The following is a 23,309-nucleotide window of genomic DNA, read 5'->3' as shown; positions in this document are numbered from 1 at the left end:
GTCACCGTGCAGCCACAAAATGAGGAAGCAACCATAACGTAGACACGAAGGCGGACCCGGAGGAAAAAAATGGCACGAGTTGAGTGGTGGCCACCACCCCGACCAACGTCACCACTATCAAGATCTCGCGGGCCAAACATAACCCGTGAGAACACCGCAACTCCTTGCTGTGTGGCCCCACCGCTGCGGAGACTGTTTTGATAGACACATCAATTACCTCTTACAATGCTTCTCGCAAAAAAAAAATCTTCCGTTACAACGCACGAGCGCATATGTTCTACTCATAGAATAAACAGAGAGCCGGCATGCCTTCTGGCAGCCTTGTATTTCCATGACGTGTCGAGGTTCCGTCCAGCTTATACCCAACCCAAGCCCCAGGCGATAGCATAGTTCAGGACGAAGAGTAGAGCTGAGCAGATATTTGGTCCAGGTAGTCTGAAAAAAAAGGAAAGCGCCGATTGCAAAATCGCCTTGCGCCCACGCGCGCCTTGCCTTGGAAGGAACCAGCAGATGAATTCCGATAAACCACCCTACCCGTGGGCGTGAGCCGTGGCCAGGGACGATTTTAAGAGGGGGGGGGCAGGGGGGCTAGACCCCCCCAACGATCTCGTTATCCCTTGATAGCGATTAGTTAGGAGCGATATTTTTCCTCGTACACACACAATTTCTAGTTGTCTCGCCCCTCATGCTCTCATAGGCAGAGGCCCAGAGTCATGTACGCAGACCGCATGTACATACACGGTACACACAACATCAAAGGCCCAAATATATCAGCAAAAGGGAAAAGAAAACACAGCCCACCGTGGTCCGTGGATGGAAGACAAGGAGTTGGAAGCAATACGCACGACCTATGCAGCGCCGCAGCGGCGTGTACCAGGTCTTCTGCTTCCTTTTCAATCTGCTCGTTCTTGCGATCCGAAAAACTTGCTCGCTGCCGCCGGCCGCCTCTATAGTCTATCCTCTATGTAATCTCTCCATCCGTTCCGTTCAGAAGGGAAGGCCTCCGTCCGATCGTCCCTGAGACCCAGACGGCCACACTCCCCTGCGGCCCGGCGTATTCTGGCCGGCCACACTGATGAGCGACCAAACAAGGAAGAAAGGTTAGTTTTTTTGCAGCACCAGCATTAGAATAATTTCTGCCTTGGAATGTAATTGTAAGAATATAGACATTAAAAACTAATTAGAATTTTTTTTATTGTCCAAAATTGTGTTCTGTAGACATGAAGAGGAAGAGAGCTCAATCAATCCGTACTTATTTCAAGCCAATTGGTTCAATCTCCCAGCCATGTGAACATGGTGATGGTGCTAATACAAATGATGTGCAGCCTAGCGAAGAGAACAACCCTAGTCATGCTGAAGGTGATGCTCAAGATGTTCCAGTGCCAGAAGTTACAGAAGAAGCTACAGTCATAACCACAAAATATGATCGAGACCCAGGGAGGCGCCCTCAAATTTGGCAACTCCCTCCAGAAAAGCAAGATGATGCTAGGCGTTTTTACATATGTGAGGGGGCCTATCAGCCCGAATTGGATAATTATGAATATAATGATAGAAGTGCTGTTCGTCGGCGATTCCAAAAAGATTGGTACACAAATTTTTGGTGGTTGGAATATTCGACTGATACAAATTGTGCCTATTGCTTGCCTTGTTTTCTCTTTTCGAAGAAGCCAGTTGGGAAGTGTGGTTCGGACACATTCACTGTCAAAGGATTTGATAAGTGGAAGAAGGTTAACAATGGAAAAGAATGTGATTTTCTCAAACATATGGGCACTACTCCCAGCTCTGCTCATAACTTTGCAGTTCGGTGTTACGAAAATCTGAAAAATAATCCAATTCATATTGACAAGGTGATGAAAAAGCAAACTAAGCAAATGGTTCTTGATGCAAGACTGAGGCTTAAGACTTCTATTGATGCCATGAGGTAAGAAACATATATTTAATTTAAGACAATTTTCTTAATACATTACATCTAATAATTATTCTCTATTGATTGCATCAGGTGGTTAATGTTTCAAGCATGTCCATTTAGAGGAAATGATGAATCTGAGGATTCCAAGAATCAAGGTAATTTCAAGGAAATGATTAAGCTTTTGGCTTCTTATAATAAGGATGTACAAGAAGTTGTACAGAATGCTCCTAAAAATGCAAAGTACACCTCCTCAACTATTCAGAAGGAAATTGCTAGCATAATTTCACGAAAAGTGCAAACCTCAATTAAAGAAGAAATGGGTAACAACAAGTTTGCAATACTGGTTGATGAATGTCCGGATGAGTCTAAAAAAGAGCAGATGGCAGTAGTTGTTTGGTTTGTGAACATAGAAGGGTTGATAAGGGAGCGTTTCCTTGATCTTGTTCATGTTAGTGACACTTGTGCTTTGACTCTCAAGAATAAAATCATTGCTGTCCTAGTTGATAATGGGTTGAATGTGCAAGATATTAGAGGCCAAGGGTACGATGGAGCAAGTAATATGAGAGGGGAGTGGAATGGGCTAAAGGCTCTAATTCTCCAAGAGTGTCCTTATGCTTATTATATCCATTGTCTAGCTCATCAACTCCAATTGGCTTTGGTTGCCGCTTCAAGGGAGGTAAATGAGGTTCACAATTTTTTCCAACATGCAAATTTTGTTGTGAATACAGTTAGTGCATCTCCCAAACGTAATGATGAGTTACTAGAAAACCAGGCAGCTCAAATTGCTAGAGAGATTGAATTGGGAGAGCTTGACACTGGAAGAGGGGCTAATCAAATAGGATCTTTACAAAGGGCCGGGGACACGAGATGGAGTTCACACTATAAGTCAATCAAAAATTTGCTCAAGATGTTTGCTGCAACTATTTCAGTTCTAAGAAGTGTAGCAACTGATCGCTCAGCTACAAGGAATTCAAGAGGAGACGCTGCAGGTGCCCTGAAGATATTAAACACATTTGATTTTGTCTTCATTCTGCACCTAATGGAAAGAATTATGAAAATCACGGATATCTTGTGTGTTAAACTTCAAAATAAAAGTTTGGATATTGCTAATGCACTGGATTGTGTTTCTAACACAAAGTCATTGCTTGCAGGGACGAAGCCAGAAAATAGAGATAGGGGGGCAAGAACAAAAACATCAAAATCTTTGGATACATAGTCACATAACTTAGTAAATATTGGAAGATAAAAATAGTCAATGTACGTATGTTGCTCCATAATAAGAATAAAAATTACATATCTATTAATTTGAAGTCGGATTTACGAGCACCAGTATCAAATATCTCAATAATATCGTCGGAGCTAAACTTGGCTGCTATTTCCTTCTCAATGTAGACTATAGTGCAATGACGAAGAAAATCATCTCCCAATTTACTTCGAAGACGTGTCTTGACAAGTTTCATTGCGGAAAAGGCTCGCTCTGCTGTTGCAGTTGACACCGGAAGAGTTATTACTAATCGTAACAACCTCTCAACCATAGGATAATCAGAAGACTTGCCAGTTTTAATTACCCCTTTTGTCATATCAGCAAGTGATTTGCAATTTTTGATCTCTGGATGGTTCAATGTATCAAGCTGAAAATGTGGTAATTCACACTCCAACCGATCTCTTTCTTGACTAGTAAAATCAGCAGGATAGAATTTTTCCACTAGAGTGCATATCTTTGACTTGTCGAAGGCATCATGTCTAGGGTCCAATGATGAACAAAGATCTAGAAGCTCCGTAACTTGAGAACTGAATCGATCATTCAACTCTATCACTTGTTGATCTATTGCAACATTAAACACATCTACTTTGTAATGATGGATAAAGGTGGTGTTGTCATGCTTATTTCTTGATTTTGTTACATCAACATACCTATAATTGCAATATATATGAAAAACATGAATTAGTTGCATGATTTAGACAATAATGAGTAAGTTTGTAAGTGACTAAATCTCTACATTGGCATTTAATGAACATAGAGATAGGGAAAGAGACATACCTTTGATCCATGTCCGGGATATCATTTTGTGTGAAACATGAGATTGATATCCCGGACATCAATCTCATGTTTCACACAAAATGATATCCCGGACATGGATCAAAGGTATGTCTCTTTCCCTATCTCTATGTTCATTAAATGCCAATGTAGAGATTTAGTCACTTACAAACTTACTCATTATTGTCTAAATCATGCAACTAATTCATGTTTTTCATATATATTGCAATTATAGGTATGTTGATGTAACAAAATCAAGAAATAAGCATGACAACACCACCTTTATCCATCATTACAAAGTAGATGTGTTTAATGTTGCAATAGATCAACAAGTGATAGAGTTGAATGATCGATTCAGTTCTCAAGTTACGGAGCTTCTAGATCTTTGTTCATCATTGGACCCTAGACATGATGCCTTCGACAAGTCAAAGATATGCACTCTAGTGGAAAAATTCTATCCTGCTGATTTTACTAGTCAAGAAAGAGATCGGTTGGAGTGTGAATTACCACATTTTCAGCTTGATACATTGAACCATCCAGAGATCAAAAATTGCAAATCACTTGCTGATATGACAAAAGGGGTAATTAAAACTGGCAAGTCTTCTGATTATCCTATGGTTGAGAGGTTGTTACGATTAGTAATAACTCTTCCGGTGTCAACTGCAACAGCAGAGCGAGCCTTTTCCGCAATGAAACTTGTCAAGACACGTCTTCGAAGTAAATTGGGAGATGATTTTCTTCGTCATTGCACTATAGTCTACATTGAGAAGGAAATAGCAGCCAAGTTTAGCTCCGACGATATTATTGAGATATTTGATACTGGTGCTCGTAAATCCGACTTCAAATTAATAGATATGTAATTTTTATTCTTATTATGGAGCAACATACGTACATTGACTATTTTTATCTTCCAATATTTACTAAGTTATGTGACTATGTATCCAAAGATTTTGATGTTTTTTGTTCTTGCCCCCCCTATCTCTATTTTCTGGCTTCGTCCCTGGCCGTGGCGATACATAAACACATCGATCGATCCCCAGTTTCACGTCTGGATCGATCATATGCTTTGTGCCTCTCCGTACGCCTTCATCGATCGAGTGCACGGTCTAAGGTATGGGAGTTAGCTGCTGTTGATCCCATCTCTCTACCCTAGAGTCGAGATCCCTTGATCCTTACTAGTTTTTTTAACGAAAATGCTGATGGAGCAGCTTTTCATTGATATTGGGGGGGGGGGGGGTATATAGAGTTTAGTTACAGCAGCTTTACGTGTGCAGTCCTCCACTATGTGGACATGCCTCCTCTTTTGCCTGAACTAAGCTTTCCTAGTCTGGTTCTCTTGGTCTGTTGAGGAGGGAGATGGCCTTGCCCCGTCCCGCCCTCTGCCAGACCGCTGCTTCTTCAATCATCCGTTCCACCACCGTCGTCTGCGGCGATGGTTGGTTTCTGAAAATCCTTGCGTTGCGTTCGTTCCATATCGACCACCAAACCAGCTGCACGAGTGCGCTCCATGGCTTCTTTGCTGATGCCGTAAGGATGCCATTGGACTGCTCGATCCAAAGCACCAGGGAAGTTGTGGTGGTGGAGGGAGCGAGGCCTGGATGAAGGTTGCAGCGAGCAATGATGTCGTGCCAAATTCGAATGGAGACGGGACAGGAAGCTAGCAGGTGCACGACATCCTCCATTGGCCCATTGCAGAGAGAGCAAGACGGATTGTGAGGCCAGCCTTTCCTCGCAAGGACATCGGACGTGTTGCAGCGTCCAAGCAGAGCCAACCATGCAAAAAGCTTGCATTTGCCCGGTGCATCCGATTTCCAAAGGAACGCAGCCCACGAAGGCCGAGTGCAGCCCTCAAACCGAATTTTGTAAGCCGATCTCGCCGTGTACATGCCGTTTGCTGTCCATTTCCACTGAACTCGATCGGGCTCTTGTGTTAACTGTATATTTTGTATTTCCTCCCACAGTTTCAGGAACTCCCTCGTCGCCTGTGCAGAGAGGTTGGCTTTGAGGTGTCGGATCCATCTGTTGTTCTCCAAGGCTTGTGCAACTGTGAGGTTTTTCCTGGTGCAATGCTGGAACAGCGCTGGGAAGGCGTCGTGGAGGTTGATGCCCTTACACCACGGCTCCTTCCAAAAGAGAATGCGGTCACCCTTGCCCAACTGGAAGTGAACATATGCGTTGAACAGGGATCTGACCGTGTGGTCGATAGGCAAATCCAGCCCCTGCCATGCCTTGTTGCCGTCGTTCCATGAGAGCCACAGCCACCTCATCCGTAGGGCGCGACTCTGGGCTGTCAGGTTGATGATGCCGAGCCCTCCGAAATCCTTTGGCCGACAAACAGTACCCCAGTTGACCAGGCATTTTCCTCCGGCCGCCACTTCACTGCCCTCCCATAGGAATCCACGACGAACCTTGTCGATCAGCTTAGCCAGCCAAGCAGGTAATATCAAGGCTAGCATTTGGAAGATCGGCATCGCCGAGAGCACGGTCCTTACCAAATCCAGCCGAGCATCAAGGGAAAGAAATGCAAGCTTCCAGCCCTTCATCCTTGCAATGAGCTTGTCGCAGATCGGATGTAGGTCATTCTTCTTCAGTTTCTTGTCCGTCAGTGGCATGCCCAGATAGGTGCTGGGAAATTCATTGATGGGGCAGCCCAAGTCTTGACAAAGTTCATGGAGGTCGATCCCGTTGCAGCAGATAGTGAAGACCGAAGATTTTGCAAAATTAGTGTGCAGGCCCGTAGCTTCTCCGAACAACTTCAGAATTTTTGTCAGAGCAAGTACTTCCTTGCGGCATGGGTTGATGAACAAGATTGCGTCGTCTGCATACAGAGAAGTCCTGAAAGGCAGTTTGTGATTGCCGATCGGTCCCAAAATTCCGGCCCTTACCGCCTTGTCGATGAGCATAGCAAGGCAGTCCATGACCAGCACGAACAGGAGCGGTGACAATGGGTCTCCCTGCCTTAGTCCCTTCACCAGGTTGATCGGGTCCGATAGATCACCATTGACAAGGATCCTTGTCGAAGAGGAGCTGAGAAGTGCTGACAGACAGTTGGTGAATCCTTACTAGTTCGGTCGAGTTCATCCACTCGGCCGGTTTAATCTTAAAATTGGCTTCTTTCAATAGTTGTATCGTTCGCTAGTGATCGGAACAAGGTTCCTCGCCAAGCCCCCCAAGCCATGCTTGTTCCTGGTAATTTATTAGTCGCTCTAGTCGGATTTCTTACTCTTGTACGTGCAACATATACGTAATTTACTATCTATTCCTCCAAATTAATTACTCATGATTGGTGCTGTCATTCGATAGATGAAGCTCTTTGTTGAAACCCTCGCCGGCAAGACGATCACCGTCAAGGTCGACCCGTCGGACACCATCAACGTTGTTAAGGCCAAAATTCAGGACCAGCAGTGCCTTACCTTTGGCGAGAAGGAGCTAGAGGACAGACGCACCGTGGCCGATTACAGCATCCAGGATGAATCCACTCTTCATCTTGATCTGCGCTACCAGAGAAAGCGAAAGCAGCCAAGTGTCATGCGTGGTGAGCAGCCCAAATCTGCAAAAAAGAAGAGAATGGAGTATCAAATCTTTCTCAAAGGGCTTGTAGACAAAACCACCGCCCTTGAGGTTGCCTGCTCGGATACCGTCAGAAGTGTCAAGGAGATGATTCGGGACCGGCAGGACATTCCCGTGGATGAGCAGAGGCTGATCTATGCAGGGCAACAGCTTGAAGATGGTCGCACCATGGATGACTATGGCATCAAGAAGGAATCTACACTTCACCTCTTGCTCCGCCTCCGATCATGCGGTCCTAATAATTGCCCAAGAGTACCTATCCCAACAGTGGTAACCTAGTTTTCCTTCCTGTCTGCTTCTTTGAGAAAGTCTACACGCTAGTGATTAATCACCAGTTCCTATTTGTGCTTGGTAATAATCATGAATACTATTGTGCTTGGTAATTAATCACCAGTTCCTATTTGTGATGCCATATTTTCCTATGTCGACCGGATACAGTATAGCTAATTATGAAATTGAAATTCCTAAATTATAAAGAGAAAAAGCCCTTCCAGACACCATTAAAGTTAATTTGGTTTCTAAGCCGGTTCCTTCTGATATTGAAATTCCTCAACTATGAAGAAAAAAAACCCGCTGCCAAACACCTTTAAGATCAATTATTTTCTAAGCTGGTTGCTTCGAATTCTCAACATACTAAAATTGTTAAGGAGGCTGATGTGCAAGTTCACAATCTTGTTCTCTGTAATTATCTTTTGCACTGCAAAAAAAAAAATCTACTTCGCTTGGCCCCTCCCATACCCAAATCCTGGCTCCGCCCCTGTCTTGGTTGGCTTTGTTATATATATGCAGCCAGAGACAAATTATATATACTGTCAACATACTCACACACGGTTGTTTTAGCTATCATATTTACATATATGTAGTTCTATAGTTGCTTGAAAGATACTCTCACGAATTCGATTCCCCCGCCTTAATTAATGGTCCATGTAAGCAGTATACATATATAGGTACAATACAGACACAAATTCACGTTCCTGAGTTAGCAAGTCATGTTAATTTTGATGACTTGCCTGTCTAAATTAAGCCATCCATACACATAGTACGTCTAAATATACATCACAATGGAAACATATATAACCCGTCACTAAAGCACATAGCACCTTCAGGTGTAGTTAAGAAAATCTATTTTCTCAGACATTGTTTATTCATAAATGTATTTCTTTTCATATCAAACAAATTCTGCGACAAAAGTGTTGTGGCATCTGCTAGCAGCCCCGTCAAAGTGAGCCAGGCAAAGATCAGGATTCCCATGCTAGATCCTCCACTGTTATCACTGCTGCTTCTCCTAATGTCAAGCACCGTAAAAGAAAGATTCAGACTCCTATTGATGTTGCCAACTTGAGGAGGAGCCCAAGAAGCAACAAGTATGATGGCTTTAAGGTGAACCTTCAATCTGATAGCAGAATCCAGAAGTCCAAGGTAAAGAAGAGATCCACTCCCTTGGCAACTATCGCTACCAAGAGTGAGGCCAAGGAAATCCCTCCCCCAACTCCTATCCCAATATTTCAACACATTGGCAGTGTATTGTCTGCGATCAGGACTGTATGGGACATCGGTTTCGGAGCACTCCACAAACAAGTTGTTGGCTAATTGCCTAATATGGAGGAAGATGGAGATGGTCCTTCTACTGCCAAGTAACTTGCTAGTACTGTATTACTAGTATTTTGCTTATGGCATATCTTAAGACCTCGAATATTTTTGTGTTTGAATATTCATGGTATAAATTTGGATGACAAAAATGTTGCACGTCGTAATCTTTGTATTTATTTACTACTAATACCAATTAGAGACTCACTAGAAATTATCTCGTTAATAAGAAAAGAAAGAGAAAAAAGAATGGGACTCCCTAAAAATTCCCACATTAATAGGAAAAAAACAAAATAGAAACCACTAATCTGGTGGGATTAAATTATAACAGTGTAGATTTATCTCTTTTTTTGCGGGGAACAGTGTAGATTTATCTCTTTTTTTTGGAACAGTGTAGATTTATCGAAGATCGGTTTAGATTTATTGTAGGTCTTTGGACATTTTTTATTTTAGGGATAATTCCCCTCCGTCCGGGTTTATTGGGTATTCCCTCCGTTTTTATTTACTCCGCATATTAGCTTTGACTAACGTCAAACTTTTATACCAAGTTTGTAGAAAACAATATGAAGATTTACAGTAACAAATTTATATGTTGTGAAAATATATGCAATGATGAATCCAATGATATATATTTTTTCTGGGAATCGGCTATCCCTGACTTTATTTCTCACTCCGTTGTAAATGATATCTAGTTTTTCTTTGGCTTGCTGTTAACAACAAGATTCTAACTTAGATATAATCTCAGTAAGATCAGTCAGCCATAACCTTGCGTTTGTTGTTCTTGAGGCCAGCATATGCTCCACCAGTTCTTCATCGATGGTCCTATATAATTCTATTAGAGATTGTTTTGTCTATTTTTACAGTTGTTTTAGAGAGTGGAGTTTTAGGGAATCTACTGGAAAATGGTATAGAACACGGTAAAGTTACTAGCCGTTTTGCACTTGTGCTAGAGTACGTGCTAGAGTAGAGAGAAACAAGTAGACCCTAATCATGTGAGAACAATATAAGCTCCACCGCGCGCCTCTGCGTTCCCGGCCTCCGGGGGATCGACTTTCCCAACGAGGCAACGACTTATCGATCTACGGTTTGTGCGGCAGCAAGTGGTTGCCCACTCGCCATTGATATATTAGCTTCCACAGTTTCTCTAGGTTGGTCAATTACGCCATGGCTCGTGCATGCACAAATCTAGAGGAACGCATCATGCATGCATGCACCGTTCAATTACTGACGGACGGGTAATATATCCGGACCAGAAATCCTAATCACCAGATGCATGCATGCACGTACGAATGGAGACCGAACGGCCGGATGAAGTAAACTCTCCAAAAGTCCACTTCCCTTTCACAACTCCAAGCAACGCTCAGTGTACCCTTAGTATCCATTCGTTGGCGTCAATATGGAGCTTGATCTTGCCCCTCTTGGACAAAAATTCAGTTCTACTCGATTGACCAGGTATTTAACTTTTACCTATACCTTGGAGAAGTCGCACGTCGAGCTAGTTTTCTAGCTCTATAAATACCACTAGCCTCAACTCACACTGGCATCACAACCTACCGGCCTAATCACACACATCATCTTGTGCAAAGGTCGAACAATTAGCGATGGAGTACTGCTACTCTTCGAAGCTGGCCTGGTCCCTGGTCCTCGCCTTCGCCATGGCAGCCGCCATCACCTCGCCGTGCGCTGCCCAGAACGCCCCGGCGGACTTCGTGAGCCTCCACAACTCTTCGCGCGCGCTTGTCGGCGTCGGGCCGGTGACATGGGACACCACGGTGGCGAATTACGCGCTGAGCTACGCGAACCAGCGCAAAGCCGACTGCAGCCTGGTGCACTCCGGCGGGACGTACGGGGAGAACATCTTCTGGGGCTCCGCCGGCGGCACCTGGACGGCGTCGAGCGCCGTCACCATGTGGACCGACGAGAAGCAGTTCTACGACTACGCCACCAACACCTGCGCGACCAACAAGGTGTGCGGCCATTACACCCAGGTGGTGTGGACGTCCTCCACGTCCATCGGCTGCGCGCGCGTCGTCTGCGACAGCAACCGCGGCGTGTTCATCATCTGCAACTACAGCCTGCGGGGCAACATCGCCGGACAGAAACCCTACTAGCTACTGTACATATATACTATATGCCTTAATTTCTTCACGCATGTCATGTTGTTTGACAAAAATAATGGGGGTAACGCATGCTCATGAACCTACAATTCATGCATGTACGTACTTATGCCCCATGGAATAAGCTGTGATCTATCTATTGTTCTTATATAATACTACTACTACTCTATTCATGCATGTATAAGTATGCCCCATGGAAAATTCTGTGATCTACTATTATTGTTCTTATATATAATTCCGATGAAGTAATGATATGACGTTTATCCTCAAAAAAATATATGACATTTGTTGTATCTTAAATTCTTTTTTCAAGAGTACGTCAATTGCGTACCTTATCTTTATAGAAGGAGAGAAACAAGTTTTTACAAGATATCCACGAACGATGCGAACATCCTCGAGGACACACCCACACCAACAAAAAATTACAACACTACTCTCTCACAAAACGTAGAAGCCCTCCCACACCAACTCCGGCCTCCCTCCAGAGCTTGATTTCGTCAAGGATCTGTAAAGCAAGGCTTGCTGGGGATCTGATTTGATCGTTCCTGTTGAAAACCTTTGCGTTACTTTGCTTCCACGAGTTCCAAATTGTGGCAATGATCATGGTGTCAAGACCCCTTTTGTCCTGCCTCGCAAAGCCCATCCTGCACCCCATCCACCACTCAACCAACGTATCTGTTTCAGTAGGCAGGTTTACGTTGAATTTTTTTTTTTTTTTTTGCAGGTAACTTCGGCATGGTCTCTGATGGACAGCAAAGCAACGCCTAGGCAATGGCACTGGATATATCTATGACGAAATGACTTGACTTACAGGAGTTTTCACCAAAGATGTGCGATCGTCTATGACGAATCTTTTTTGTTTAGATGTATGTGCTTCACACTCCGTGGCGTGACGAATCTGGTTATATAGTTGTTTGCTTTATCTATAGAGCAGGGCGAAAGCCTATTTCGAGAGAGCGATAAGGCACGCTAAGGAAATTACTTCTCTCTATTCTGTACAAATGAAGCCCTCAAGCATATATACACGGCTGTTTAATTAATGTGTGACCTGCTAGTTTCAGATCATGATAGTACTAATCTCTGACAGAACCATAGATCGTTGCATATGTAAACGACTAGCTGTGTCATGCAGCTGCACAACACGATGCAGCAAAACTGAAAACGATAAAACGAAGTACAAAATTAAACTGAAAATCACTCGTCGATTTATCAAACTAATTAACCCTGCATCATGTTGATGGCGATCAGGCAAACCGAGGCCCCGTCCTCGATGCCATGGTCCGCGAGCGTCCGGGCATCCTCCAGCCCCTCATCGGCGAAGAAGAGGAGCTGCTGCTGCGGTGGGACTCCCTCCTTTTCCATGATCTTCGTCTTCACGCTGCCGTTGGTGTCCGAGCCGTCCACCTCGAGATCGTGGGCCGTGTTGTTTAGCAACCTCACGTGGATCTTTATCGATCTGTCCAACAACAAGCACTTCAAGCACCAGTAACTAAGTACGTACTTCGAACGGTAGCGATCGGTTGCTGTTTAGATCGGGACATGCTTAGCAGCTCGCGTGCGTACCTTGAGCGATTCTTATGGAGGGGGCGGCGCGCCGGCGATTGGTTCCTGGGCGGCGGCTGGGCGGTCGTCGGAGCGCGCGCGGTCGAGATCGGTCTGAGCTTGGGCTGCGTACAGGGAGGAGACCGCACGGTGAAGATTTTATAGGTATGTTATGTAGCGTCACGGGCCCACGAGCATCCGAATTAGACTCGCGCTCGTGTTGCTTTCCGGGAACGGCGCGTGTTGCCTCTAGGAGCTATCTCCACTCTACGCGGAAGAAGACGAATCTTAAAAAGAACCCAAGTAATTCTGTTCCTCAAATGATAACGCCCACACGTGTGGCATGTTTGCAGTCCACACGCCTTAATCCACGTTAATTCTGTTTTGCACGAATCCTAAAAAAAAAGTTAGAAACTGAGTGCCACGTGGGCATCATCATATGTGTGGGCGTTGGAGAGTTCGTCCATACGCCCCGCAGCACGCGGTTTGCCAGCTGCGCTGAGTGGGAGAACTAATTTATGCCCACACAGCCACCTAGCCCACGCGTGTGTGGGCGAACTGAGCGTTTGGCAACTATGATTCGTTGCTAGACGGCAATTGCAGTTGCGCGTACGTGGTAACCAGATAAACACACATGACAACTGTGATTAACCATACATGACAACTATGGTTGGACCACACGTGGCAACTAGGTAAACACACATGACAACTATTGTTTGACCATATGTGGCAAGTAGTTAATCACACACGGCAACTATGGTTTGATTACACGCGACAACTACCATAAATTAGACATGGCAACTATAGTCAAACAAAACAGAGAGAGTTGCCATGCTTTTACAGCTACATTTGCCATCGCGGATAACTACATCTGCCATCCCAGATGCCAATTAAATCGTCGTCCCGCTGGTACCTAACGTAGTTGCGCCAGGACGTGTGGGCATATTTGCTTTATGCCACACACGCGGGGTGGGGATAAGTAGTACTTGTTGGGCATGTGGCACGAAGTAGGTGCGCCCACACATGTGGGCAATTCTAATGTTCGCCCACAAACAACCCGTGTGGGCTGCCTCCTGCTCACGCCACACACGGTGTGTGGGCGGATATCTAGTATGCCACACATGTGGGCGTTATCAGGACCCTTGTAATTTTTTTCTTTACTATACAAATGCATATTATTTTTGCAAGGAAAACTTTCAATCTATTCATCAACTGTTAAGATAGTACAAAAAACACCAGAAGTAAAAATTACATATAGGTCCATAGAATACCCTAGCGACGACTATAAACATTGGAGCGAGACAAAGGCGCGCCGCTGTCATTGCCCCTTCTTCTTCAAAGACGGGCAACCCTTGTTGTAGTAGACAGTCGGGAAGTCGTCCTGCTAAGGCCACATAGAACCAGTGCACCAGAATAGCAATCGCCGTAGATGAAGAGAAGCGTATATCGAAAGTATCCAACTTGTAGACACACGAACACAGACGAACGAAGACCGGATCCACGTGGATCCACTGAAGACAAATGCCGACCGAATCCCATGAGATCCGCCGGAGAAAAACCTCCACACGCCCTCCGACGATGCTGGAAACACCACTGGAACGGGGGCTAGGCGGGAATGCATATGGTCATACATATGCACATACACTCACACTACATCCTATTTTTATGAGCACCTCCACAAGATTGAGCCAGCAAATCATTTTGAGATTAACGAAATCGCCACAGATGCGTTCGTAGTCGATGAAAACGTCTCCTACCACCGAATGCACATTGCCGAAAGGCCTGAAATAAATCTGAAAAAATGTGCACCCGTGTTTATAAGTTGGGGATACCGATGTCCTCCTAACCAAGCATTGGTCGAGCTCTAGGTATACTTATAAAGGAGAAAACATTATCTTCTACAAATATCCTTCACAAAACGTACACAGACCATTACCACCATATGATTAGGCCTACTAAACTTAATCTAACAACTAGTTTTAACCAAATCCATTCTCTGATGTGCACTTAGTCATTTAAGTTGTCTGGAGATATTCCACCACAGAGGAAAACACCGCACGCCCACCTCTTCTTCCACCCCTTCAAACAGGCACACACCATCGTCGTCTCCCAGCCGTCGTCGCCCACCTCCTCAGTGACATCCACACTCGCCCCCTTGACCCACCCCAAAATCCTAGGAGGTTCATCTTCCTCCGTCGCCTTCTCCCCGGACGTATCCCACCTCGTGTGCGCCCTTACCGTCTAGGGCATGTGCCGCCATGGTCGCGGCCCCGGCCAAGGTTGGCGCCACCATGCCGTCGCTCAACATCGACACCACCATGTTCAACAAGGAGAAGGTCTCCATCGTCGGCCACGAGGAGGTACGTTCCTCCACTCCCACTCCATCACTCTCGTTATCCCTATCGGGATTAGGTTTTGTTGTTTTGTTTTGTGCGTGTTGTACCCTGTAGTACATCGTGAGGGGCGGGCAGAACTACTTCCTGAGGTGTTCAAGGGCGTCAAGAAGATCGGAGTCATCGGACAGGGCTCCCAAGTTCAGTCCCAGCTTCACTTTGTTCCCCTCACAATACAGTTTGTTCCCTCACTCTCGAGATTTAAATGTCTCTCTACTAGAGACACTGCTTGAATATAAACATCAGTCGGTGTGTTCAAATTGAGTGACGGATTTCACACATATCCGTGTTGTTCTGCTACATGGGTTCAGAGTCTATATGTCTGTGCACTGGCTCACGGAATATTTTTGGAGTGCTTTCTCAAGGCCCAGAACCTGAAAGATTATTTGGTTCAAGCCAAGTCTGAGATCATCGTTAAAGTTTGTTATTCTCATGTATCTCCAGTTTTAGACATGGGATTGAGTTTTTATCATGTGTTGAGTGGAAATCTCTGAAGCTTTGGCATGTAGAGTGAAAACCCACAACTATTGTTTATTGTTTTCTTTGGCTTTATAACTTGCACTAGGCACTGTTTATCACTCGTTCTTGCTTAATTAAAGTGAGCATTTGATACTATCATGTTAGTTGGTCAATAAGCTGTCCTTTTGCTTTCAGATTGGTCTCAGGAAAGGTTCTAAATCTTTTGAGGAAGCACGCGCATCTGAATTCACCGAGGGGAACTGAACATTGGGAGACGGCAGCGATCTTGTGCTTCTGTTGATCTTAGATTCTGCACAGGTGCGCATCATGCTCACTAGCTTTCTGCATGATTTTAAGATTTTCTTTGTCAAGTGTTTTGTTTAGACAAGGCTCAGTTTCAGGATGATGTTTCCTTGCATCCAGTTGGTTTATTTAATTAATTGAACTTGCATGCTCTGTTTGGAGCATACTATTTACTCCCTCCGTTCCTAAATATAAGTCTTTTACTACACTCTAAAGTGTGTGTGTCTATATATATATATATATATATATATATATATATATATATATATATATATATATATATATATATATATATATATATATATATATATATATATATGGATTGACTATTCGTCACCCTGGGTGAGGAATAGTTATTCTTCACCCCCTCTATTTTACCACCAATGCACTGTAATTTTACGTTCCGTCAGTTTTGTCTTATTTCTGATGTAAAAAGAGACCGTAAGAAAATATATAATCTCCGTAAAAAATATTTTATGTTATGTAAAATTACAAACGTAAAAACATAGTGTAAAATATACGTAAACTCCAAATTTTCTTGTCTTATGACCTATATTTTTATTTTCTTATATCAAATTTTACGTAGTGAATCATTAGGAATGTAACTATTTGAATTCCAAATGTAATTTAATTATGAAGTGATCGTAAGATTACCTCGGGTGAAGAATAACTTATTCTGCACCCTGGGTGATGAATAGCATAGGGGAAATCCATTTTACCACCTGGGGTAGTTACCTCACATGTCTCATACACTACCATGTGGTAGTATATATTCTACTTTATCATTTTAAGTATGTTCATATACTATATATAAGATACTCCAAAGTGAGTTACATGAAAAAATTGAAAATTGGCTCATGGTTTTTATTTTATTTGTGAAATACGTACATATTTGTACGTAAAAGAGAGCATACTCAAAATACGATACATACTACCAAAAAAATAGTATACATACTACCTAAACATTCTTATATACCACATACTACGCGTACATACTCTTCGATTTGATAGATACTACATACAACATACAAAACTCAAGTGGTGGTAACTACCACTGCTGGTAGATAAAATTTGTCCTATATATATACACACATCCGTATGTAGTCCATATTAAAATCTCTAAAAAGACTTATATTTAGGAATGGAGGGAGTATCATTCATTGCATGATACATTTGTTGAGTCCCGCCATCATTGTATTCTATCCTTGTAACTAAAGTTCTCATTTACTTTTTACAGGCAGACAACTATGGGAAATTTGCAACCACGTGGAACCAAATAGTATTATTGTTTTATCTCATGGATTTCTTCTTGGACATTTGAAATCACATGGCCTTGATTTTCCAAAGAACATCAGTGTGGTTGTTGTATGCCCAAAAAGAATGGGCCCATCGGTTCGAAGACTGTATATTCAGGGCAAAGAAATAAATGGTGCTGGCATCAACGCTAGCTTTGTTGTTCGATCACCATGTATGGTATTTTGAACACTTCTCAACTATCGTTTTCGTGTGAAGACGTGCTCTTGGATGCTCGGTTGCACTAGGATGTTGATGGAAGGGCAACTGATGTTGCTCTTGGATGGTCGGTTGCACTAGGATCCCCGTTCACCTTTGCTACTACTCTAGAACAGGAGTGCAAGAGTGATATCTCTGGGGAAAGAGGTGAACCTATTTTCCTCTTCATGACTTCTATGTTGACTATTATTTTTTGCACTATAACTAACCAGTTTGTGTCCAGGAATTTAGCTGGGCAATGACCATGGCATTGTGGAGGCTTTGTTTAGGAGATACAGAGAGCAAGGAATTGACGAGGAGTTGAATTATTCTGAAAAACTATCTCAAAGAAGGTATGCCGCCATTAATCTTTATCGGTGCAATTTCCCCCTTTTTACGAGGGGATGCTTCCTTTGAGCGAGGAAGGCAAAAAGGAGTTCAACAAGGCATACAATATAATGCATACTTTTACCATTGCATGGACATACTCTACGAGTGCTATGAAGATGTTGCTTCTGAAAGTGAAATCAAGAGTGTTGTGTTGGCTTGTCGGAGGTTTTATGTAGGTTTCTCTACTATTAAAACTGTAACTTTTCATTCTTATTCTGTCCATAATTAAGCTGGATGCGACAATGTTGACCGCAACACGGCCCATACTAAAATGGTTGACCAAAAGTTTATGTCAGGCAAGTTGAAGGTGTCCACAACATGACCCATGTTGCTCCGTCAAAAAAAAAACATGACCCATGTTGCAGTGGGTGAGCGCAACATGACCCTTGTTGCAATTGTCCGTGACCGAGTTCGGCGCAGAGGAGCCAACAACAGAGAGGATTTATTGTGGTCACAACGTAGGCACAATTCCTTTGTAGTACTAGTAAAGGATTACACTCGTTGTAAAAAAAGATGTATTCGAGCCAGTTATTCTCATGTATCTCCAGTTTTGTTATTCTCATAACAAACATCATCGTTAAGGTTTTTTATTCTCATGTATCTCCAGTTTTAGACATGGGATTGAGTTTTTAGCGTGTGTTGAGTGAAAACCTCTGAAGCTTTGGCTTGCAGCCCTGAGTGAAAACTCATAACTATTTTTTATTCTTTTCTTTGGCTTTCCCTAGTGGAAAAAGTGCTAACCACAAATTTCGTTTTTTTGCGAGAGAACCACAAATTTCGTTGATGGCGCACCATTTTCAATATACGCCAGCACTAATTTTTTTTCAAATAGTGGTGGCTTGGCTTATTTGGTACGGCAATACTAGGGACATGGTGGTGGCGCTGGATAATCGTTGAACATCACAGGTATACGAGTCCCACAGATAGTAGAAGGCATAATATAATGCTGGCATGGCATAATAAGGAACGTCAACACAATTATGTTTAGTTGTGGCGTGTCATGGGTTGCCATGTCAGCACTATATGACGTGTGGTTCATTTTAATATTATATTGTAGTTTAGTTTTATTTTTGGAATTACTTTTATTTAAAACTATTTATTCTTAATTGATTAGAATGTGTCTAATAATATTGTTTTGTCAAGTTGAACATTATTATATTTTGAGACTTCAATTTTTCCTTTTTATTTGTTGGTAGGTGATGGTCATTTTTATATTATATTGTAGTTTTTTTATTATTTTAATTGGAAATTCTGACACTTTTGCTACTACTCTAGAACAGGAGTAAAAAGAGTGATATCTTTGGGGAAAGAGGTGAACCTATTTTCCTCTTGATGACTTCTATGGTGCCTATTATTTTTTTCACCGCAACTAACCAGTTTGTGTCCAGGAATTTTGCTGGGCGCTGTCCATGGTATTGTGGAGGCTCTTTTTAGGAGATAGCAAGGAATGGATGCAGAGTTGAATTATTCTCAAAGACCATCTCAAACAAGGCATGCCGCCATTAATCTTTTGGAACCACCTTTAATCTCTACTTATCAGTGCAACTTTCCACTTTTTATCAGGGGATGCTTCAAGTGTACAACTCCTTGAGCGAGGAAGGCAAAAAGGAGTTCAACAAGGCATAAAGTGCATCATTTTACCCTTGCATGGACATATTCTACGAATGCTATGAAGATGTTGCTTCTGAAAGTGAAATCAGGAGTGTTGTGTTGGCTGGTCAGAGGGTTTACATATGTTACTCTGCGATTAAAACTGTAACTTTTCATCCTGATTTTGTCCATGATTAAGTTGGATGCGGCAGTGTTGGTCCTGCAAGACCATGACCATGTTGACTCCGAGTTCGGTGCAAAGGGGCAACAATAGAGGAGACTTATTGCGGTCATGGTGTTGGTCACGTATCAGGATGCAAAACTAGAATGTCACGCGCGCGGCTCACCTCAAAGGAGAGGATCCGGATAGATATGCAACCGGACCAATGCGTCCACGAATCATTCCCCTGATCGCTACCCTCGCCCGCTCGCAGTCGCCGCACCCCAAATCCACAGGGCCATCCCCATCCAGATCCAGGCGTCGATGCTGCGCCGCCAGCCCACCCGCATCGACCTCCGCAGCTCCGACCGCGACGAGCTCGAGGAGCACCTCCGCTCCAAGGCCGCCGCCGCCGCCGCCGCCGAATCCACGCCCCTCTTGACCCCGCGCCCGTCCAACCCCATCTCCAACCCGCTCCTCCGCCTCCTCCACCCGCCGCCCGACGCCGCGCCCTCCAAGGCCCAGCGCATCGGCCTCCACCCCCCGCCCCCCCAGCCCTAGCCGCACCCCCACCCCCATGGAGGTCGAGATCAAGCTCCGGCTCCCGGACGCGGCCGCGCACGGGCGCCTCTCCACCTTCCTCGCGCCCCGCCTGCTCCGCACCGACGCCCAGCGCAACGTCTTCTTCGACGCCGCCGCGCGGCCCCTCGCCGCCGCCACCGCCGCGCTCCGCGTCCGCCTCTACGGCCCCGACGACCGCGCCCCCTCCCGCGCCGTGCTCGCGCTCAAGCGCCGCCCGCGCATCCACGCCGGCGTCAGCCGCGTCGAGGAGATCGAAGAGCTCCTCGACCCGGCCCTCGCCCTCGCATGCGTCGACGACCCCGCCCGCCTCGGCGCCGTCGACTCCCCCATCGTCCGGCTCGTCTCCGACGAGTACGGCGTCGGCGGGGACAAAGCGCCGTTCGTCTGCCTCGGCGGCTTCCGGAACACGCGCGGCGTGTATGAGCTCGGGGAGGGCGAGGGGCAGGGGCTCGTGCTGGAGCTCGACGAGACGCACTTCGATTTCGGGACCAACTACGAGCTCGAGTGCGAGACCGCGGAGCCAGACCAGGCCAAGGAGGTCCTCGAGCGGCTGCTCACGGTGGCTGGGGTGCCGTATGAGTACTCCCGGAGCAATAAGTTCGCGTCCTTCATGGCCGGGAAGCTGCTTCCATGACTAGGTTTGTGGTCGGTCTTTGGCATGTCTCGTATGATGATGATTAAACTTAGGTGCCAATAGCACTTTCTTTAAACAAAAAAAAAAACAAGTTTAGTTTCCTGCAACTGTAAACTTGTTCTGTGGCATGTGGTTTCAGACCTCACAAGTGCAATGTTTATTAATCTTACATTCTGGTATTTATTTTTTTGTAGTGCATCAATGAATTTGATGATGAAACCGTGACTGCTATAAAAGTTGTGTGTCGATAGCACTTCCGTTGAACAAAAGCCAGCTATCTAGCTTGCAACTATAAACTTGTCCTGTGGCATTGATTTCGAATCTCCCAAATGCAATATTTAGTTCTGTTACATTCTGGCACCTGATAACTTGCATCCAAGAATTTGGTGATTAAACCGTGACTGCTATAAAACTTGTGTGTCGATAGCACTTTCATTGCAACCATAAACTAGTTCTGTGGCATGTGACTTCAAATCTCACAAATGCAATATTTAGTTCTGTTACATTCTGGTGTATGATAGCCTGCATCCAAGAATACTATTTTGGTAGCAGCATAGCGACGCAAGGGATTGCGTTTCAGTCCTCGTAGAAAAACCAAGTCTGGAGCATGATCTGACTAAATTAGGCACTGGAAGGACAAAGCAAACACTGAATATTTTGCAGTTCTTCTTCCTTGATTAATTCATCTCTTGAGTCCATCTATATGCAAGACTCACAATCTAGGCTAGGAACAAACTAAACATCATATATCTTTGCTGCTTGGGTGGTCTTGATACCACATCTCATGCCGTCACTTCCTTGAGCAACTTCTCCTATGCCATGGGCCTGTGCTGCCACCACACCTTAGACAGAGTTACTTCCTTTTATGGGCAATGAGCACACCGCGTCGCATCTGATGTGCGTCGTTCTGTTCTACTGATTGTGGATTGGCCATCCTTATTTTCACCACCTCCCTGATGACCTGTTTCTTGTCTTGATCCTTTGCCTTCTCCCATGGCAGCATCTCTTCAACACAAAGAGACACCACTCCTTGCGTGGTTGTGCCAATGCTGATATTGAGGCTACTACCGTTTGTTGGTAGACACTTAGGTGCACTACAACTTGTGTTGCTGCCTTGACTTGTTGCGCCCCGGTGCACAAAACTTTCACATTATTATTCTGAACCATCAGTTTTATCCAACGAATATGCTGGACTTTTCCACAAACTGCACCGTCAAATTAACACATTACTTTTCTGCTATAGGTATTTTTCCATTTTATCATATGCCCTAGTCACCTTTAGTGATAACAGGTTAACAGGGCAGATGGGTATACGTCGCTGCTGAATGCAGTATTATCTGGGCAAACACATGAACAGTTTTGCTGGATATGCATAGTACCGCAAAATTGCAGGTCTAGTTCCCTCCAAAGACGAGACCCAGCTTGTCCACCGGCGTTCCATCCTTACGATGATCTTGGTTTTGACATCCCCGATGGTATCTGGGCTCTCAACCTCGAGAACGAGGGTCTCCATCTGTTGAACTAGAGCACCAAACTTCAGTAATCTCAACATATAGTATAGCACGGGATAACAGTTGTTGTTTCACTCATGCAAAACTCGTAATGCTGCCTGCTTTAGGAAAGTTTTCCCTGCTGTTCCCACTAGTGCGATTTTTGCTGTTGCTCCCTACTTATCTTTCCGGTCAAAATTTCAGAAACCAAGACTTCAAAAATGACAGTGGAGCGGAGCAAGGCTGCTCATCGAGAGGGCCACTGAGGTCTTCCATGGACGACTTGGATGGGGCCCGCTGATACTCTTGATAAATTCTTGAGCAACTTGTTGCCTCGTGGCTTGATGGCCTGGCTAGCTTCTGCTGTTATGTTTTGCGCTGTTTGTTGTTAATCCTCAGACTTGTTCTTGTTTTCCAGACTTGTTCAGGATGTCTGCTGTGATGCGTTGGCCCTTTCTATGGTGCTGAGTTGATCGACTCCTCTTCATGGTTTGATATCCTGTTTTCGTTAGCCTCTGTGCCATTTCGCCGGGTCGTGAACTGGTAGGTTGCATTTGTGTTACCAATTTCAGCAATGAAATTAGGAGCTAGGCTCTGTTTCTCAAACAAAAACAAAAAACGATCGCTGTTTGATGAGGAATTAGAACTTGTTGAGATTCAATCAAGAACTAATTACCAACAAGGGTGACTTGGTGTTGGTGAGAAATGCTGTTTTGATCAGAACAACTGTGTGATTTGCGTGCTCTTTCGTAGCTGTAATCCGATGTTGATTGCACCTAAACCCATCACATCCATTCGAGTGGTGTGCTTCATTTAGCATATCACAAGTAACTCATTCCAAGCCATCAACTTAGGATAGACTAGGCTCCTCCGAAACAAAACAAAAATAAAATTGGCGGGTGGAAACCAGTGACCTCCTTATTGGAGCCCTGTTCATCCTCGACCATATGAAAGAGACTAGGGCATTGCTCGCAGAGACTTGTGCGTTGGACCTCCTTAACTGAGTCATCTTTATTGTAAACTATGTGAAAGAGACCGTATGTTGTGTTAATTG

The 23,309-nt window shown here is 44.4% G+C and overlaps 5 protein-coding genes and 1 pseudogene across 5 annotated transcripts; 5 read left to right on the top strand and 1 right to left on the bottom strand.

The window, feature by feature from the left end:
* Window positions 1-1,075: 1,075 nt before the first annotated feature.
* On the top strand, window positions 1,076-4,807 carry LOC141026818 (uncharacterized). The gene is made up of 5 exons (XM_073503671.1): window positions 1,076-1,100; window positions 1,219-1,406; window positions 1,665-1,921; window positions 2,000-2,449; window positions 4,183-4,807. Exons 1-5 carry the CDS (start codon window positions 1,076-1,078, stop codon window positions 4,805-4,807), a joined length of 1,545 nt encoding a protein of 514 aa, XP_073359772.1.
* Window positions 4,808-7,216: 2,409 nt separating this feature from the next.
* Window positions 7,217-8,229, top strand: LOC123493372 (uncharacterized). Its single transcript, XM_045231698.2, has one exon. The coding sequence runs from the start codon at window positions 7,251-7,253 to the stop codon at window positions 7,794-7,796; it is 546 nt and encodes a 181-aa protein (XP_045087633.1). The 5' UTR covers window positions 7,217-7,250; the 3' UTR covers window positions 7,797-8,229.
* A 2,426-nt stretch (window positions 8,230-10,655) lies between these two features.
* On the top strand, window positions 10,656-11,569 carry LOC109777758 (pathogenesis-related protein PRB1-3). Its single transcript, XM_020336320.3, has one exon. The coding sequence runs from the start codon at window positions 10,706-10,708 to the stop codon at window positions 11,213-11,215; it is 510 nt and encodes a 169-aa protein (XP_020191909.1). The 5' UTR covers window positions 10,656-10,705; the 3' UTR covers window positions 11,216-11,569.
* An 870-nt stretch (window positions 11,570-12,439) lies between these two features.
* Window positions 12,440-13,619, bottom strand: LOC109777755 (ubiquitin-like). The gene is made up of 3 exons (XM_020336316.1): window positions 13,605-13,619; window positions 12,785-12,888; window positions 12,440-12,677 (listed from the first exon to the last, which is right to left on the bottom strand). Exons 1-3 carry the CDS (start codon window positions 13,617-13,619, stop codon window positions 12,440-12,442), a joined length of 357 nt encoding a protein of 118 aa, XP_020191905.1.
* Window positions 13,620-15,006: 1,387 nt separating this feature from the next.
* Window positions 15,007-19,587, top strand: LOC109777753 (ketol-acid reductoisomerase, chloroplastic-like; annotated as a pseudogene).
* A 147-nt stretch (window positions 19,588-19,734) lies between these two features.
* LOC109777759 (triphosphate tunnel metalloenzyme 3) lies at window positions 19,735-22,750 on the top strand. Its single transcript, XM_020336321.4, has 2 exons — window positions 19,735-20,769; window positions 22,460-22,750. The coding sequence occupies exon 1, from the start codon at window positions 20,127-20,129 to the stop codon at window positions 20,763-20,765; it is 639 nt and encodes a 212-aa protein (XP_020191910.1). The 5' UTR covers window positions 19,735-20,126; the 3' UTR covers window positions 20,766-20,769; window positions 22,460-22,750.
* Window positions 22,751-23,309: the final 559 nt, after the last annotated feature.

This window comes from Aegilops tauschii, chromosome 7 (genome assembly GCF_002575655.3).
Source record: "Aegilops tauschii subsp. strangulata cultivar AL8/78 chromosome 7, Aet v6.0, whole genome shotgun sequence".
In the NCBI taxonomy this organism is placed as follows: Eukaryota; Viridiplantae; Streptophyta; class Magnoliopsida; order Poales; family Poaceae; genus Aegilops; species Aegilops tauschii.
Note: the sequence above shows the minus strand (reverse complement) of the source record. Positions and strands in the feature narration are given on the sequence as shown.

Bases quoted from the DNA above. Each gene is read 5' to 3' on its own strand.
- LOC109777755 (XM_020336316.1), bottom strand. The intron at 12,678-12,784 runs GTACGCACGCGA...GTTGTTGGACAG, and splicing joins CTCCATAAGAATCGCTCAAG to ATCGATAAAGATCCACGTGA.
- LOC109777759 (XM_020336321.4), top strand. From the start codon at position 20,127: ATGGAGGTCGAGATCAAGCTCCGGCTCCCGGACGCGGCCGCGCACGGG.
- LOC141026818 (XM_073503671.1), top strand. From the start codon at position 1,076: ATGAGCGACCAAACAAGGAAGAAAG. The intron at 1,101-1,218 runs GTTAGTTTTTTT...TGTGTTCTGTAG, and splicing joins CGACCAAACAAGGAAGAAAG to ACATGAAGAGGAAGAGAGCT. The intron at 2,450-4,182 runs GTACGATGGAGC...TTGCAATTATAG, and splicing joins CAAGATATTAGAGGCCAAGG to GTATGTTGATGTAACAAAAT.
- LOC109777758 (XM_020336320.3), top strand. From the start codon at position 10,706: ATGGAGTACTGCTACTCTTCGAAGCTGGCCTGGTCCCTGGTCCTCGCC.
- LOC123493372 (XM_045231698.2), top strand. From the start codon at position 7,251: ATGAAGCTCTTTGTTGAAACCCTCGCCGGCAAGACGATCACCGTCAAG.